The 16,733-nt window shown below is 39.9% G+C and overlaps 1 protein-coding gene across 1 annotated transcript in view; it reads left to right on the forward strand.

Moving 5' to 3' along the window:
• COL4A1 (collagen type IV alpha 1 chain) overlaps positions 1–16,733 on the forward strand; it is a 222,134-nt gene that overhangs the window by 94,027 nt on the left and 111,374 nt on the right. Inside the window, exons 3-8 of the mRNA XM_089693592.1 lie at positions 9,397–9,486; positions 9,566–9,610; positions 11,031–11,075; positions 11,162–11,224; positions 12,778–12,831; positions 14,386–14,412. Coding sequence (XP_089549718.1) covers positions 9,397–9,486; positions 9,566–9,610; positions 11,031–11,075; positions 11,162–11,224; positions 12,778–12,831; positions 14,386–14,412 — 324 coding nt within the window. The remainder of the gene's footprint in view (positions 1–9,396; positions 9,487–9,565; positions 9,611–11,030; positions 11,076–11,161; positions 11,225–12,777; positions 12,832–14,385; positions 14,413–16,733) is intronic.

Genomic DNA, 16,733 nt, shown 5'->3' on the forward strand with positions numbered 1-16,733 from the left:
GGTACATGCACTTAGAAAGGTGCATTAGCAAGCCTGGAATCCAGTTTTGTTTAGCTTGTTTTTCAGTGACATACACTACTTAAAATTTGTAATTTGATTCTGTTTAGTCACAAGTAGATTTAAATGGAAGTAACAATTTGCAAGCAATAATATCTTGTATTTGATCAATTATTTAAATGTGTTAACTAGAAGACAATGCAATCAGTATAAGCTAAAATCTCTATGGAAAAATTCTAATTGTTCCCACTCTGCAATCGTAAAATTTGATTTAAAATTCCAGAACCATGGAATTCCATGTATGATAATGCAGAGAAAAAATTGTGGCAGCTGGCTGGCTGAGATCATACAATGAATTTTTCATATCAGTGTTCCAGCTGCATTGTATCCCAGGAGGCTTTAATAGATGCTTTGGCCTCCCACTACACATTAATACCAGTCTGGATATAATATTTGTTATGGGTTTTTTTCCTGGCATCCTTTTCTGAAGCTGTGATGAATGAAAAATAAAATTTACTACTATATCAATGAATATAATAATACTGTATGTGTTCTAGCATATGTAATATCATATGTACATAGCAAGTAAATCAGCACAGTGTGCACATGTACCTTTCTCTGAAGAGCAAAGTAAAAATCCTATGTAATCTGAAGCAGTTGTGCATAGTAACCAATCAGCTTCCATCTTCAATTTGTTTAGTTAAACTTTGAATATTAAAGTGATAACCTGGTTGGTTGCCATGCACATCTGTTTCAGATTCTGTCCGCTCCAGGTTTAGTAAATTCCCCCAAGTAATCACACTTTTATTGCAGCATCTCCACTCAGCACTTTAAAATGTAGATTTTTTTTAGTTTGCTGAAATATATCATGCATAACCTAAAGTACTATAAGGAGTTCTTAAAGTGGAGTTCCAGCCCTTGCCACCTTCCAAAAATAAAATTAAAAGTCAGCAGCTACAAATACTGTGGCTGCTGACTTTTAATAGTAGAGCACTGTTCATGTATCCAGCGGTGTCCTCACCCTGAGCCGATTCTTCAGTGGGCTGTGGGGTGCTGGTGCCGCCATCTTGACTATAGGCAAGGCTTCACTGCCGGTTTCATACTGCACATGCGCAAAGCACACTGCACTTTGTGAATAGGCCGCAGTGCTCTGGGACCTTGGAAGTGTCCCAGAGGGCTACCAGGGGTGCTGAACTTCCAGCTCAGTTCACCGTGGCGAACTGAATCGGAAGTGGGAGTGGGTACCTGTCAAAACTAGGCACCTGCTTTCCCCTCCGCCCCAAAAGGTGCCGATTGTAGCAGTGGAGGGGGGGAGGCAGAAAAGAGGAGTTTCTACTTTTGGGTGAAACTCCACTTTAAAATACACAAGTGCAAATATAAAATATGTGTGTAGCAATTGTGCATACAGAGATGGATGCGGTCCTTCATCTTGTTAAGGGTCTTCCATCTTTTATCATGTCCTACTCCCAAATCAGCTTTCCTCATCCCCCCTCCCTCTCTTTAGAGTGACATGTGGTCTGTTTGATGCAGATCACAGGCAAAGTCTATGGGAGGGCGTCATGGCTATAGCTCCCACAACTGGGGCCTAAATGTCTGTTAACTTCCGCAATCTGGGCTCGTAAAGCCAAAAACCAAGTCCTTCACTGAGTTCAAAAGACATTAAAAGGGGTCGTAAAAACAGACTTACATTTCAAAACTCACTTTTTCATATAAGTTCACATCTTCAAATAGGACATAATTACCTAAACATGGAGCCCATATTCGGACGGCTCAAGTTAAGACCATTCTCCTGGTATATTACACCCCCTAGCTGGCATATACAGGAGAGCCGAAAATTACATCTCCTTAACCATTCAAGCGTATATTTCATATTTCATATCTAACTGTTCAGCCGAAGATTCTGTGTAATAATCTACTCGTAAGATTGGATGTTGTATGTATCCGGGGTAAGTTATGAACCATAATATAATTTGTGCAGTTTTTGGTCATAGCTTGGGTCTCCACCTACAACTCTCTCCCCAAATGAGGCCATTGGTTTACTGCTCCAGGGAGGCACCCTAGTTGCTAGAAAAAGCTAAGCTGAGTTGGAGAAGTTGAAGTTCTCCCATTTTTAACATCGGAACTAACAGTGGGAGATAAGAAATTGTCTCATGAAGCCTGATCTGCTTAAACCAGGCCGTTTGGCAAGTACTTTAACCCTCTAAACTCCTTTCTGTTATCTCTTTGCTGTGCTATTGTTTTCTGTATATTTATATATATATTGGCTACATCTTTTTCTGTAAATATTTTTATTGCACCCTTTTGACCTTTTAGTAATAAATCTTACTTTCTGAAAGTGTTGAACTGTTTCTAAAGCTCTTTAATGCAAACTACGAATTCCTGCCTCTGAAGAGCGCTACTGTGTGTGTGTTTTAAACTTCGATATATCGCTGCCTGCGGTGACAGTGGTATACCGACGATTATTCAAACATCATAGTGTTATTGCTAATATTGCCGAGTTTCATCTTTCTCTGTACAAAAAGGAGGTGGTGGCAGTGGGAAGGGTTAATTGCGTAATTAACCTGACCCAGTAACAATCGTGTTCAGGCTGCAGGTACATCGATTGTGGTCCGTTAGCTGGAAAATCGTTGTGCAGGGTGCAGCTGGGCGTGGCATTGTTACACACATGACAGTGCAGTTTTAGATTGGCTAGTCCTTCGGTCACGAGTTTGGTGAGAAGAGCTAGGGTCTGACGCCGCGATCATCACAATGTGAAATTTCTGTGTTTATTTAGAATGACCGTATGCCATATTGCAGAATTATGTAACATTTACTCTTCACATCCTGGCACTATGCTAAGTATCAATTTTTCAGAATGGTCAGTTTAACAATAATGATGTCATGTCAGTGTACCCTTTAAACCTAACAATGCATCAGTTACCTTTACCAGGCTTTAAACTAAAACAGCTTTTATTTATCTATTGCTCTGCCCTTTCCTGTTGTCGGACAATGGAATGGGTAATCCAGATGGAACGGTTATTTATGGCAACAATAATAGTAGAATCTTTTCCTGGTGTTGTGTCCTTACCTCCAAGCAATGAGCCATTTAAACAAAATGTACACAATGTTCCATGAAATGGAGGAAATTGAGAAAACATATGTCTTCTGATTATTGTAGCAGAGCAGTAAATTTTCATAAGTTGTTTTTTTAGAATATATCCTAATATATTCAGTAAAAAAAAAAATAGTAAATACTGCACAGTGATAACAAACAAGCAGCTGGCTATCCAGATCATAGGCACAGCGGGAGGTTAGTATAAAGGCATGACAATAGTTATGGAAACTGAGCAATTTATGTACTACAGATTGAAAGAATAAAATGGAAATTAAAGAATATGTAAACCCAACATTTCATATTCCTGATATATGCCTGCTGTACCATGTACTTGTATGAAAAAGTATCCTGTTCTCTTTGTATTACTTCCTTTGTGTGAAATCCCTGGTGTTCCTGCCAGTCCCTCTGCTTTCCTAATAAACACTGGCCGCACTAGGCAGGAGAGCACAGTGTGGTCAGTTTTCTGGCTGTTCTGGGAGCTCAGCCTGCTCTCCTCCAATGATCAGACTTGTGCTGACATGCCCACCCTTGCACAACTATTCACTGGGAAGATTAGTGAACTGCTGTTTCTCCTCCCCCAGCTCTCGGAGTTACTTATGCAGAGGGCATGTGATCACTTCTAAAAAGTTTTTTTATATGTATACATACATTTTTTGCCTTTCATTTCTATTTTAAATGGATGGGTTGTTTTACAAGGTGAGGGTTTACATATTCTTTAAAAACAGCCAGCCTACACACTGTCCCAAGGCTCTGACTGTCCCTCCATGCACTAAGCTTAGTTTCAGACCAACATCCTCCAGTCCATTGATTACCAGTGGAAACAAATGGAATCTCTCTTAATTACTGTATAGACCAGTTAATGTTTGTATGTTATAATTAATTTATGGTTTATGTATTTTTTAATAGCCTTTAATTTACAATAGTTTTGTAATATCATCTAGTTGATAGGCAAGGATGGTTTCAGCATTTTTCAGGGCTTGTGATGGGAATTGGAGTGGGGTAGCTAAGCCCACAATCCTGAATCCCATATCATAATAAATTTGAGATACCCTATTTAATAGTTCTTGTTCAGAAAAAAAAAATAGTGTTATTTAGTGATCAATCACAGTATAATATTAAGATAATAATTACCGTATTTTTTGCTCCATAAGACGCACTTTTTCCTCCCCCCAAAAATGGGGGGGAACTGTCTGTGCGTCTTATGGAGAGAATATGGAGTGCTCGGCCCGGTATTCCCCCCGTCGCCACCGCCGTGTTAGAATACCGGGCTGGCCGCTCGGCTCTACTGCGCAGAAAAACCTGTTCCTCGGTCCAGCGGTGTCCTGCTTTCACTGGCCGTCTTCTTAACTTGGTGCCGGCATCTTCAGTATGGGCACCCAGCTGTGACAGCTTGTGGCTTCACAGCTGGGTGCCCACTGTGCATGTGCTTGGTGAATGGCCCCGTAGTCTTCTGGGACCTGTCAGGTGTCCCACAAGACTATGGGGAGGGAGGGGGGAGGAAAACTCTACGGAAGTGGGAGCGAGTACCTGTCAAATTCCCGCCCCCCCGCTCCCCAAAGGTCTGCAATCTCTGGTCATCTCCTGTACTATGTCTTCAGTCTCTGGTCAATTCCTGTACTATGTCTGTAGTCTCTGGTCATCTCCTGTATTATGTCCACAGTCTCCGGACATCTCCTGTACTATGTCTTCAGTCTCTGGTCATCTCCTTTACTATGTCCGCAGTCTCCGGTCATCTCCTGGACTATGTCTGTAGTCTCCGGTCATCTCCTGTATTATGCCCACAGTCTCTGGTCATCTCCTGTACTATGTCTTCAGTCTCTGGTCATTTCCTGTACTATGTCTGTAGTCTCTGATCATCTCCTGTATTATGTCCACAGTCTCTGGTCATCTCCTGTACTATGTCCTCAGTCTCTGGTCATCCCCTGTACTGTGTCCGCAGTCTCTAGTCATCTCCTGTACTTTGTCCGCAGTCTCTGGTCATCTCCTGTAGTATGTCTGCTGTCTCTGGTCATCTCCTGTACTATGTCCGCAGTCTCTGGTCATCCCCTGTACTGTGTCCGCAGTCTCTAGTCATCTCCTGTACTTTGTCCGCAGTCTCTGGTCATCTCCTGTAGTATGTCTGCTGTCTCTGGTCATCTCCTGTACTATGTCCGCAGTCTCTGGTCATCTCCTACACTATGTCCACAGTCTATAGTCATCTCCTGTACTATGTCCGCAGTCTCCGGTCATCTCCTGTATTGTGTCCGCAGTCTCTGGTCATCTCCGGTAGTATGTCTGCAGTCTCTGGTCATCTCCTGTACTATGTCGGCAGTCTCCGGTCATCTCATGTACAATGCAGACTGGTCATCTCCTGTACTATGTCTGCAGTCTCTGGTCATCTCCCATACTATGTCTGCATTCTATGGTCATCTCCTGTACTATGTCTGCAGTCTGTGGTCATCTCCTGTACTATCTCCATAGTCTCTGGTCATCCCCTGTACTGTGTCTGCAGTCTCTGGTCATCTCCTGTAGTATGTCCGCAGTCTCTGGTCATCTCCTGTACTATGTCCGCAGTCTCTGGTCATCTCCTGTACTATGTCTGCAGTCTCTGGTCATCTCCTGTTCTATGCAGTCTGGTCATCTTCTGTACTATGCAGTTTGGTCATCTCCTGTACTATGTCCGCAGTCTCTGGTCATCTCCTGCACTGTGTCCGCAGTCTCTGGTCATCTCCTGTACTGTGTCCGCAGTCTCTGGTCATCTCCTGTACTGTGTCCGCAGTCTCTGGTCATCTCCTGTACTGTGTCCGCAGTCTCTGGTCATCTACTGTACTCTACGTGTATATAAAAAACAAAACCTTTTGCGCTAGATGCGTGATAATATCTAAATCAGAAAATAATTAATTCAAATAAATTATAATAAATGCTTCTATACAAATAAATATAATCAACAAAAAGAACCTTCAAAGTGATTCAGTAGTGCAATGAAATATATATGTGCACAAAGATAAACAAATTAGTGATCAAAAAAATGTAAAAAAAACCTAAAAGTCCATATAAAGTCTTTTCCACCAAATGAATCTTCCAATTCCCAAAAGATCACCACATGCAATAAAATAGAGTTCCCCTTTTGGGTGTGCACTCACCAGATAACCATGCCTCCTATTCTCATGGGTGGCTAAAATCGCTTTTTGAGTGGATCCAAATGGGAAGGAGATCAATAATAAATGGGTATTATCAGTTGACACCACTTCATAAGTTAGCAAGACCCTAATGATAAGGAACTAGTAGCAACATGGATGACACGCTCTTCCTCCTTAATCTCTCTCATTCAGGATTGGTAATCATGTGGAAACAAAAAGATGAAACCCAATGGTCCAGTACAAAATGACACCTTTAATCGCTATAAAGACAGCCACTTACAAAGTATAAGTAGATAAAAAGCCCATAAGTAATGCAGTAAGTTCAAAAACACAGGTGGTTCACATTTTTTTGATCACTAATTTGTTTATCTTTGTGCACATATATATTTAATTGCGCTACTGAATCTCCTGTACTATGTCCGCAGTCTCTGGTCATCTCCTGTACTGTGTCCACAGTCCCTGGTCATCTCCTGTACCGTGTCCGCAGTCTCTGGTCATCTCTTGTACTGTGTCCGCAGTCTCTGGTCATCTCCTGTACTATGTCCGCAGTCTCTGGTCATCTCCTGTACTATGTCCGCAGTCTCTGGTCATCCCCTGTACTATGTCCGCAGTCTCTGCTCATCTCCTGTACTGTGTCCGCAGTCTCTGGTCATCTCCTGTAGTATGTCCGCAGTCTCTGGTCATCTCCTGTACTATGTCCGCAGTCTTGGGTTATCTCCTGTAGTATGTCCGCAGTCTCTTTTCATCTCCTGTACTATGTCCGCAGTCTCTGGTAATCTCCTGTACCGTGTCCGCAGTCTTGGGTTATCTCCTGTAGTATGTCCGCAGTCTCTTTTCATCTCCTGTACTATGTCCGCAGTCTCTGGTAATCTCCTGTACCGTGTCCGCAGTCTCTGGTCATCTCCTGTACTATGTCCACAGTCTCTGGTCATCTCCTGTACTATGTCTGCAGTCTCTGGTCATCTCCTGTACTATGTCCGCAGTCTCTGGTCATCCCCTGTACTATGTCCGCAGTCTCTGGCCATCTCCTGTACTGTGTCCGCAGTCTCTGGTCATCTCCTGTACTATGTCCGCAGTCTCTGGTCATCTCCTGTACTATGTCCGCAGTCTCTGGTCATCTCCTGTACTGTGTCAGCAGTCTCTGGTCATCTCCTGTACTGTGTCTGCAGTCTCTGGTCATCTCCTGTACCATGTCAGCAGTCTCTGATCATCTCATGTACTATGTCTGAAGTCCATTGGTTCAGAATATATTTTTCTTGTTTTCCTCCTCTAAAATCTAGGTGTGTCTTATGGAGCAAAAAATACGGTAAATTATGATATTAAAATAGACTGGAGAACCCAAGGGTACATGCGTAAACCCCCCCACCCCACCCTCCCAAGCAAAAATCTTCCACTATAAAAATGCAAGACTCCAGTACAGAGTGTTAATCAGCACAGGGTAAGGGGATGCCCTCCTCTCCCACCAAAGCCACTGTACAGTATGATATAATAACATCATCAAGCTGCCTGTTTCTTATGGTTCAAGCGCCGCATTTAGGAATGATAAGCAAAATTACACAACTTTTATAAAAAAAAAACAAACAAACAAAAAAAAACAAGTTGCTGCAAAGTCAGCTGCCTCTGGGAACGAAAGCTTGGGAAGCTGCACATTCCCTAAATGCACAAACTTCAGTTTTTGCTGATTTCATGATATTCTGGTGCAGAGCTCCCTCTTGTGGACAGTGGGTAGAACTTTTTTTTTAAATGATGTCAGGCCACCACTTCTTCAGAACATGCTGACTGCTTGATTGTCATGATTATCCTTTGCTTTCACTAAATGGTCATAAGTACTTAGAATAGGAATTTGAATTTCATTTGGTACATGCTTGTTTTGGATCAGTAAAGTGTTACAACCTCAGACCCCTTGGCAACTGAAATTTAGCAAAGGAGGTCAGCATCACTAGTGCAAATACTTTCCTCCTGACTGCTGTCCTATAAAGAATATAAATCATTAGTAATTGTACAGCCTAAGATTATTTCCACTTAATTTACATTTGTTTTTAATGTGCGTCTTAGAAATCCCTGTTTAAATTTCCAGAACCTCCAGTTTTAAAGTATAACTAAAAGGAAAAACTTTTTTTTTTTCATAGAGTGGAGATGGATTAGAACACAGTTATTTTTTCTTTTTTAATTCTATCCTGTTTACCCTCTCTATTTCTCCTGTTTACCATTATCACTTACAGTGAAAGTAAAAGAAAATCCCAAATGTTGGGTTGTCCCAAGAAAAGTCATAGAAGGGAAATCTTCTAATGGGGACACTAGTTCTGGTGACCCTGGTGACTACCGGATTCCCTCATTTTGCAGGGATTTCCCCTCACTTTCTGCCTTGGCTATGGGACAGGGAGTGAATGGGAAATATCTGCAATGAAACACTTCCCTTAAAGGGTAACTCTGTTTTTGTAGGGAAAAAAAATAGCAAACAATAATATAGCATATACAATTGCGACACAAGTCAAATTGTAATTGAATGTTATTAAAAAATGACCTTTCCTTTTCAATCTGCAGTGCTGTCATTTTCTGAAAAATGCAATGCAATATGGCTACCTTTACCCAGCATCATTTCCTGCTTGTGTGATTGGCTCACTGATTTTCCCAGAAATCTGCACTAGGATACAAATCAGATTTTAGGCATCCCCTGTAACAAAAATGTCATTTTTGGATGAGATACTTTCAATAGGAAACCTAATCTAAAGGGATGCGGACCCTGTAATTTGAGGAAGCTAGAGCCTTGCAAGTGCAGCAGCTGACTGATAAAACCACTCCTATTAGATTTACTTTCCATATGGACACAGACAAACAAATGTCTCTTTCTTCAGAATAACAAAAAGTAGGACTGTGCAACGAAGTTTATTAAAATCCTGGCAATGTACATAGATCACCCAGAGGGGAATGTGTTTTTATCAACAAAACTGGAGTTACTCTTTAAGCCTTGACTTGCTTGATAAGCCATTCATACATATATGTATTATTTCCTCTTGCTACACAGCCCTACTTTGCAATGAAGTTTGGGAAACTAATTACCAGTTTCTACAATATTAAAAAAAAATTAAAGTGAAAAATAAATTGAAATGTAACAAGTTTGACTACGCTTTGAATGCACTGTACTTACCAAATGGTACTAAAAGTAGTTTTTTTTGCCTCTCAAAGGGAGAACGAGGTTTATCTGGCCTGCCTGGTATTATCGGATTTCCTGGACTTCAAGGACCTGAAGGGCCATCTGGACCACTGGGACAGAAGGTAAACAGTACATTATACTGTATATAGTAAAGTTATATAACAACAATATTAATAAAAAAACTATCTTTTTTTTTTACAGGGTGACACTGGTGAGCCTGGACTTCCTGGAACAAAAGGAAACAGAGTAAGCTATATTATATGTGCAAATATTGTTACTGTTATACTATTAGAATACCAGTGATATTTAGTTAACTGTTCTGAAACCATAAAGAATATTAGATTTCTTTGAACTGACACCACTAATAAGATTTATTGAATTCTGCTACAGGGTGCATAGGTGCTTGGCTAAGCAGCAAGTCAGAAGAGGATGTTTTATTGACTTGTAGTTGAAGTTAAAGTACCCATGTATGCTATAGCTGCGCTCCATGTAGAGCTCAGTTTGCCTTTTGCTAAAAAAAAAATATAATAATAAAAATTGTTAAATGACACTCTAGGACACGTTTTCTCAAGCATGGTTCCTCCGGGGGTTGCTGGGGGTCCCTTAAGCAATGAGCAATTTTTGTCTCTCAGATAAGTTTGCACTGACACCAGTGATCTTTTTAGCTACCTGTAAGGGATAACTTTTGACACCAGTGATCTTTTTAGCTACCTGTAAGTGATAACTTTTCCCAATGACCACAACTGTGATGAACAGTCTTCCAACTGATTATCACACTATTGTATCATGACTTGTAGATATAGTAATTTTTAGCAGGGGTTTCCTGAAACCGGAAAGTTATTTCAAGGGTCCCTCCATGTCAACAATGTTGAGAAAGGCTGTTCTAGGACCTGTCCTTGATCATGGACAACATAAAATTGTAGCCAGCTTAGTCTGAAATCACACTTGCAGATTTTTTTTTTTGTTAATGGTTTAGAAAGTGTAGTAATATTTTTCCAACCAAGTAATTATGGCTGTTTGTTAAATCTAAGTAAGGCATCATTAAAGCCAAATGTTAAATTTCCAGTGATCATCAACAAATCACACATTTCTAACCAGGCAGATTTTTTTTAGACAAGTCTGCTCAGGGTTAGGGGAATCAGACAATCCTGACTCATTAAATCATGACTTGTAACTAAGAAAAACAACAAATGATAGCTGAGGATCTAGAGTCAACAAGGATAATCATGCTAGGCCAAATCTTAAATCAAAATGGCACATAGGGCATACACAAAAGGATGGGCTGGGAAAGGAGGATTGAGGTTGGCTGGTATGCAGCCACTGGTCAACGAAAAAGGTTCATAGTTTGTGCAAGCTTTTCCAAAATGACTGGACACATGCAGGCAGTAGAGGTAAAACCAGAGGTGGTAGATAGAAAGAATAATAGCACAGAAAATAGAGGTAATGCAGAACCTAAGAAAGCAAAAATGAATCCAGACAGAACCATGAGGGTCCTTGTGGATTCTTTAATTATGAAGCGTCAATAAATCTCAGGGTTTAGTACACATTTACACTGGGCAAATCACAGAATTCAAAGGCATTTACCTTTACAATGGTCTATGCTGGTATTTCATATCTATTTTGTGAAGTTTGGTGAAGTCAGTTCTTTCCTTGTCTTTCATTTCAGGGACCTCCTGGATCAGCTGGATTTCCAGGAAACCCAGGCCTCCCTGTATGTACTTTTTTGGAAAACTGAACATACAATTTATCATACATAGGAAAATATTTCAAAGGTTTTAAAACATTTTTTTTTACCAGGGTATACCTGGGCAAGATGGCCCACCTGGCCCACAAGGTATTCCAGGCTGCAATGGCACGAAGGTAAGGTGTATTAAATTGTTGGGACTATCCTGTTTCATCATATTTTATCATTAAATTTATTTGGGTAAACACTAAGAAATTAAAGCTGAACTCCAGGCAAGTTCATATATAAAATACATATACAGTATGTTGGATGTTTTAGTTTTATGTGTTTATTAAATACATATGTGAGAGCTGCCAAAGGTATTTCTGTCCTTCCTATCCTGAGATTTACACAGCTCTGCAGCACAGAACAGTCCTGTCGCACATATGAAGGACCTCAGAGGCACTTTATTTTTTGTTTATTTTACTGATCTGAACACAGTGCAAGAATTCCGATCTTTACGCAGCCGTATGCTTGTTCTCATAGAAAACAATACACCTGCGTTCAGATCCAAAAAACAGTTTGCTGATAAAAAACATTTTTCTTTGCAGTTCTGTGTATGAGTCCTAATCCTTATTTTAAAAAAAACTGCTCCCAACTGAATAATTGTTAAAAATGTTATTTGCATTGTCTCTCATGGCAGTGGCCACCTACCCATGCACTTAACTCCCCCAAAAGCTTGTAACGTGGCCTTAAAAAAGGCAGGAAAAAAAAAATATTTTGCTGCCATAGACTTAAATAGGGTTCAGGTGGAATGTGTGGCGTTTGGCCATTTTTATAGGTGTTTGGTGAGTGTCCCGTGAACCAAACTTTGCTCGGCTTCCTCATCATTATTTGTGCCCTAAAAGGAGATTTATAGATTAGTAGGAAACCTTCTCGCTACTTCTATCTGACCTCTCCCCAATGTATAGCAACTTTTATAAACATTTCAGTATAATTTAATAAAAGAGGTCTACAAGGGCTCTCTGTATGTGCAGTACAGTATATAAATTAGATTGCTTCTAGAAATCAAGCAATAATAAATGCATAGGCAGGATACCTACTAAAAAGGTTAAAAACCAAAATAGTTTTGAGGGACTCTACAATGCTATTTGTCCCCCAGTAAACCACGGAATACTTGCCTGTATGCATTTTTTGTTCTAAATATTAGTTGAGGACTAAACTTGAGTACAACCATGTACCCTATTGGCATTAAAGCTGGCCATACCTTATATAATTTTCTTATTCCATTTCCTTTACATTTGCCATCAACTATGTAGTGCAAGAGCCTGCCTGATTGAATACAAATTGAAAGTGTTTATGTTTGACCTCATATTATATGGTTTTAGTGAATCTAAAGAAAAATTGAGCAACAAAATTGTATAATGTATGGCTTGCCTTAGTAGGAAACACAGTCAATCCTTAAAAAATGATTTTACCAATATTGTGAGCAAAAATAATCCACACAGATCCAGATCTTATTGAGATTGTATCCTGATTCAGTAACACAAATTAAAGGAAGAATATACAACCCAATAATAATTAATAGATTTTTATCTCTAGTTATATTTGTGGAAAACAGAAGAAAGGGAATGTAGATAATTTCTATACAAATATTTTAAATGTGTCCTGAAAATGTTTAATCAGGTTTTTTTTTAAGTGTTTAAAATCTGTATATTAACCTAGAACTTTTCTTTGCTTTGATTTTTAGGGAGATATAGGACCTTTTGGACCTCCTGGCCTACCAGGTCTCATAGGCTATCCTGTAAGTGCTATGTGTTTGAAATGTCTCATTTGATCAAACATGTTGTTAATTTGGACCAGGGGCAGGCTGACCATTTGGAAACTCGGGCACTGCCCGAGGGCCCGGGGTCAATAGGGGGCCCCATGAGATGCCCCTGGTACCTTTTTCATAGGCTTTTTTTAGTTTGGGCAAGGACACAGGGGCCCCATGATCCCCTATTGCCCGGGGGCCCCATGAGTTGTCAGTCCGCCCCTGATTTGGACTATATCTACATTCCACCTGTAGGCTGGTAATTAACCAACAGCTGAACAACTTCTGAGCACTGAAAGAAAAGAGCTGCTCATTTAGTAGCACGAGCCTTGCCCTGACACAGATATAGTGAATGCAGGGTCCTGGGTTCAGTAACACTTTAAGCATTGACATAAAAACCTGGTAGCTGATTGGTTTCTGTGCAGAGCTGCACCAGATTTTGTACTCTCCAGTTTTACTAAATCAACCCCATAGTGATGAAAAGGCTAACAAATCAGTATAATTTACCACATGTGTAGGCAAGTTATTGCTGAATACCATAGTTACTTAGTGATTTGAAGATATAGCAACTGGAGAAAATTAATCCAAGCCTATTGTATGAGAATTGGTGTTAAATAAGTCAAAGAACCAGCATATACACTTAGTAAACCAAAGAAAAAAAATTATATTTAAAAAAAATCATAAATGCACCATAAAATCCATTTCTAAAAATTGGATTGCATGATCTTCCTGTCCTGCTTACTATTTAAATAACTGGAGCCCGGTAGAAAGGGTGGCAGGAGAGGCTCATTTGGTAAACTGTAATCTAGACACTGGGACACAGCAGGCGTAACACGAGGAGGAACTATGCTGGCCAATACCTCTAGAGCACGGATGTCAAACTGGCGGCCCTCCAGCTGTTGCCAAACTACAATTCCCATGAGGCATTGCAAGATTGACAGTTATAAGCATGACTCCCAAGGGCAGAGGCATGATGTTACTGAGTAATAGAGGAAGTGGAGAAGTGCTTCTATCATTTGTGACACTGAATCACTGCCATTTTATTGTGGTGTCACTGCTATCAATGCAACAAGATTAAGGGCTTTATTTATTTGTGCAAGCTGAACTAAATTCTGATGTATGTTTTTGAATAGATTATCTCCTGTATCGTCAGCTCCATTTAGTGGCCAAATGCAGTATAGTTTCTGAAATATCGCAACAATAAAAAATAGCATGTTTTGGCCAGTGGGAGGTGCTGCTGATGCATGATTTTATCTATTAAAAAACATATGTTGACGTTTAGTTTAGTTTGCACAAATGTTTCTGACTTTTGTGCAATTAATGTTTTATAAATAGACCCCTTTGTGTCCTATATATCAATATTACTGCCTGCACAGCAATAATGTAATGGTAATATGGTGATGCTCACTGATTTACAAAGGAAAAAATATTTCCCTTGATGTCCACTTTAAAATCAATGCTATGTCTCCACAGCTACAAAATCTAGCTTCAAAATGTGTCTTCAAAACATTGTTCTAAAAGTTATAACAGTATATGTTCTTTTAGGGTTCTCCTGGACCTCCAGGATTTAAGGTATGTTGCACTTCTCATTTTGTATGTGACTAAAATTGTAACACATAATCTTTTAGTTAAATTTAATTAAAGTTCAAGGTTTATAACTGAAAATAGGATTAGAGAAACAAAAGGATATTTTTTTTAAATATCTGAGCTAATGCAATATATTTTTAGTGTTCAAACACAGATGACATAATTACAAAATGATACACATGTTGGATGTTTATTCTCACCATTCAAAGTCATCATTCCATTGGAAGGAATGTGGAGTTCTAGCACCAGTTTACGGTGTGTTTCAAGAATGGTTTATATAATCTGAAGATAAAATTGCAGACCTGCCTAAAGTGGTTCTAAAGCTACATTTTTTTTTTTTACCTTAATGCATGTAAAAAACATGTTAGGACTTGTCGTGCCCCCCTCCTCCTCAAAACACTTACCTCACTCCTGGATGGATCCAGAGCTGTGCCCTTGTTGCAGCTTTCTCTCCTCTCTCTCTCTTCCCACAGGGACTGACAGGCATTAGTGGGAGCCAATGGCTCCTGTTGACTGTCAGTCAAATTAAGTGATAAGGGCGCGGGGGTGGTTCTGAGCTGCGCTACACTTGGCTCAGGATTGAGCCCATACGAGTGCCCTCATAGCAAGCTGCTGGCACAAGGCAGAGCCTGGAGCGCTAGCGTATGACCCAAGAAGAGGAGGTTCTGGGACATTCTGTGCAATACCATTGCACAGAGCAGGTAAGTATACCATGTTTGTTATTGTAATAAATAAAAGCCTTTAGAACCACTTTAAAGCAATTACAAGTACAAATACAATGTAAGTTCCTATACTATGTGTAAAACACTTGCTATATTATGCAAGGTATTTACAATAGTTTTGATGCTAGTACTAATCTGTTGCAAACACTTAGATTCTTGGTAAGGATAAGACACATAATTAGCAATGATGTGTATGTGGAATTCACATAGAAACAGTGTGAGTAAAATGGATGTATATAATAACAAGAAAACAATTCCAAATGACTAAGCTACAGTGTTTCTGAATCTTTTCATTGGGGCATTGAACAAACATTTTTTTCCGGCCCACTTCATGTCATTCATTGGTGTGATGTTTTAAATCAGAAAATTGAAATGCATGTTTTTTGGAATTTTGAATACATGGACTTTGAGTGGTCCTTTATTCTTAAACAACATATACAGTAAATACAAAGTACAATTGAATATATGCAATAATATTATGCTTCTTATGATAACAGGTATAAAATGAGAATATCATAAACTCAATATATAATGTAAATGAAGGTTGAAATGTGAGTGCCAATACTAGATTCAGCTTCAAGATTCTCTGGAAGCATCTAGCCTGTTTAAGGGCTAAGGTTTGAAACCACATTGAATAATTTAAAATAAACCATCATGGACATAGCTACACATCCCCATAGCAGACTTTTCATTGGAACCCCCAATTCCTCCACACGGCCCCAGGATCATTCTTTTCCAACTACTTTTCTGCAGCACCTAGCCATATGCACTGTTAATATCAGGTACCTTTACTACAAATATTCACCCTCTTTACATCAGTGATCAGTGGTAAGCCCCAACTCATAAAAAAGGAGGTCAATCAGTAGAAAGGTTTTCCCTATTAGTTCAGTGTTCTGTCAGTGCTATACCCAGCTAAAGTCCCCTTTTCTTTGTTGGTCAATTGGAAGAAATCTCTGAAGCCTCAGCAAGGCTCTCTTTGAAGAAACATTCCTCCAGACCACCTTGCAAGTGGCTGAAGGCAGGCCTGGAACCGACTCTAAAATGTATTTGGCTCTAATCAGCTTGTAGATAGTCTTTGGCTTCCACAAGTCGAGCTTGACTCCATGTGGTCCCTACTCCTTGATAAACTTAAAAGTGTCCAAGTATACCAAGGAGTATCCCAGTTACAGGGGATGGAACTGTTCCATTTGTTCCATCCGAGGGACCTCCGGAGGAGCAAAATGAAAAAATGTAACATGGAGTTTCCGCTAGAGTCCATTGTCCGGTTCAGCAAAGTACTGCAGATGAAGTTGCAGGCAAAGAACACCCTCAGTTGAGTAGAAATGTTGGGCACTCCCTTACCGTCCTTGAGGGGTTCCTTGAACATGACTGCCCACTTCACTCTGTCCATCAGCAATGGTGGTTTATCACAAAAGCCCTGTTTTACTTTGTTGGTCACTAGTGGTTTGTTGCTTTCTTATTCTGGCACAATGATAGGCTGCTAGGGTGGCTCATGGAGTACTCTGTAATTGCAAGTGCTGCTGTCTTGAACAAAGAAGGCTTTTCTGAGCCCTGTCTTTGTGTCAACGGGAATTATCATGGCTA

This window comes from Staurois parvus, unplaced genomic scaffold (assembly GCF_062004578.1).
Source record: "Staurois parvus isolate SC_StPar_1 unplaced genomic scaffold, SC_StPar_1.0 ptg000634l, whole genome shotgun sequence".
In the NCBI taxonomy this organism is placed as follows: Eukaryota; Metazoa; Chordata; class Amphibia; order Anura; family Ranidae; genus Staurois; species Staurois parvus.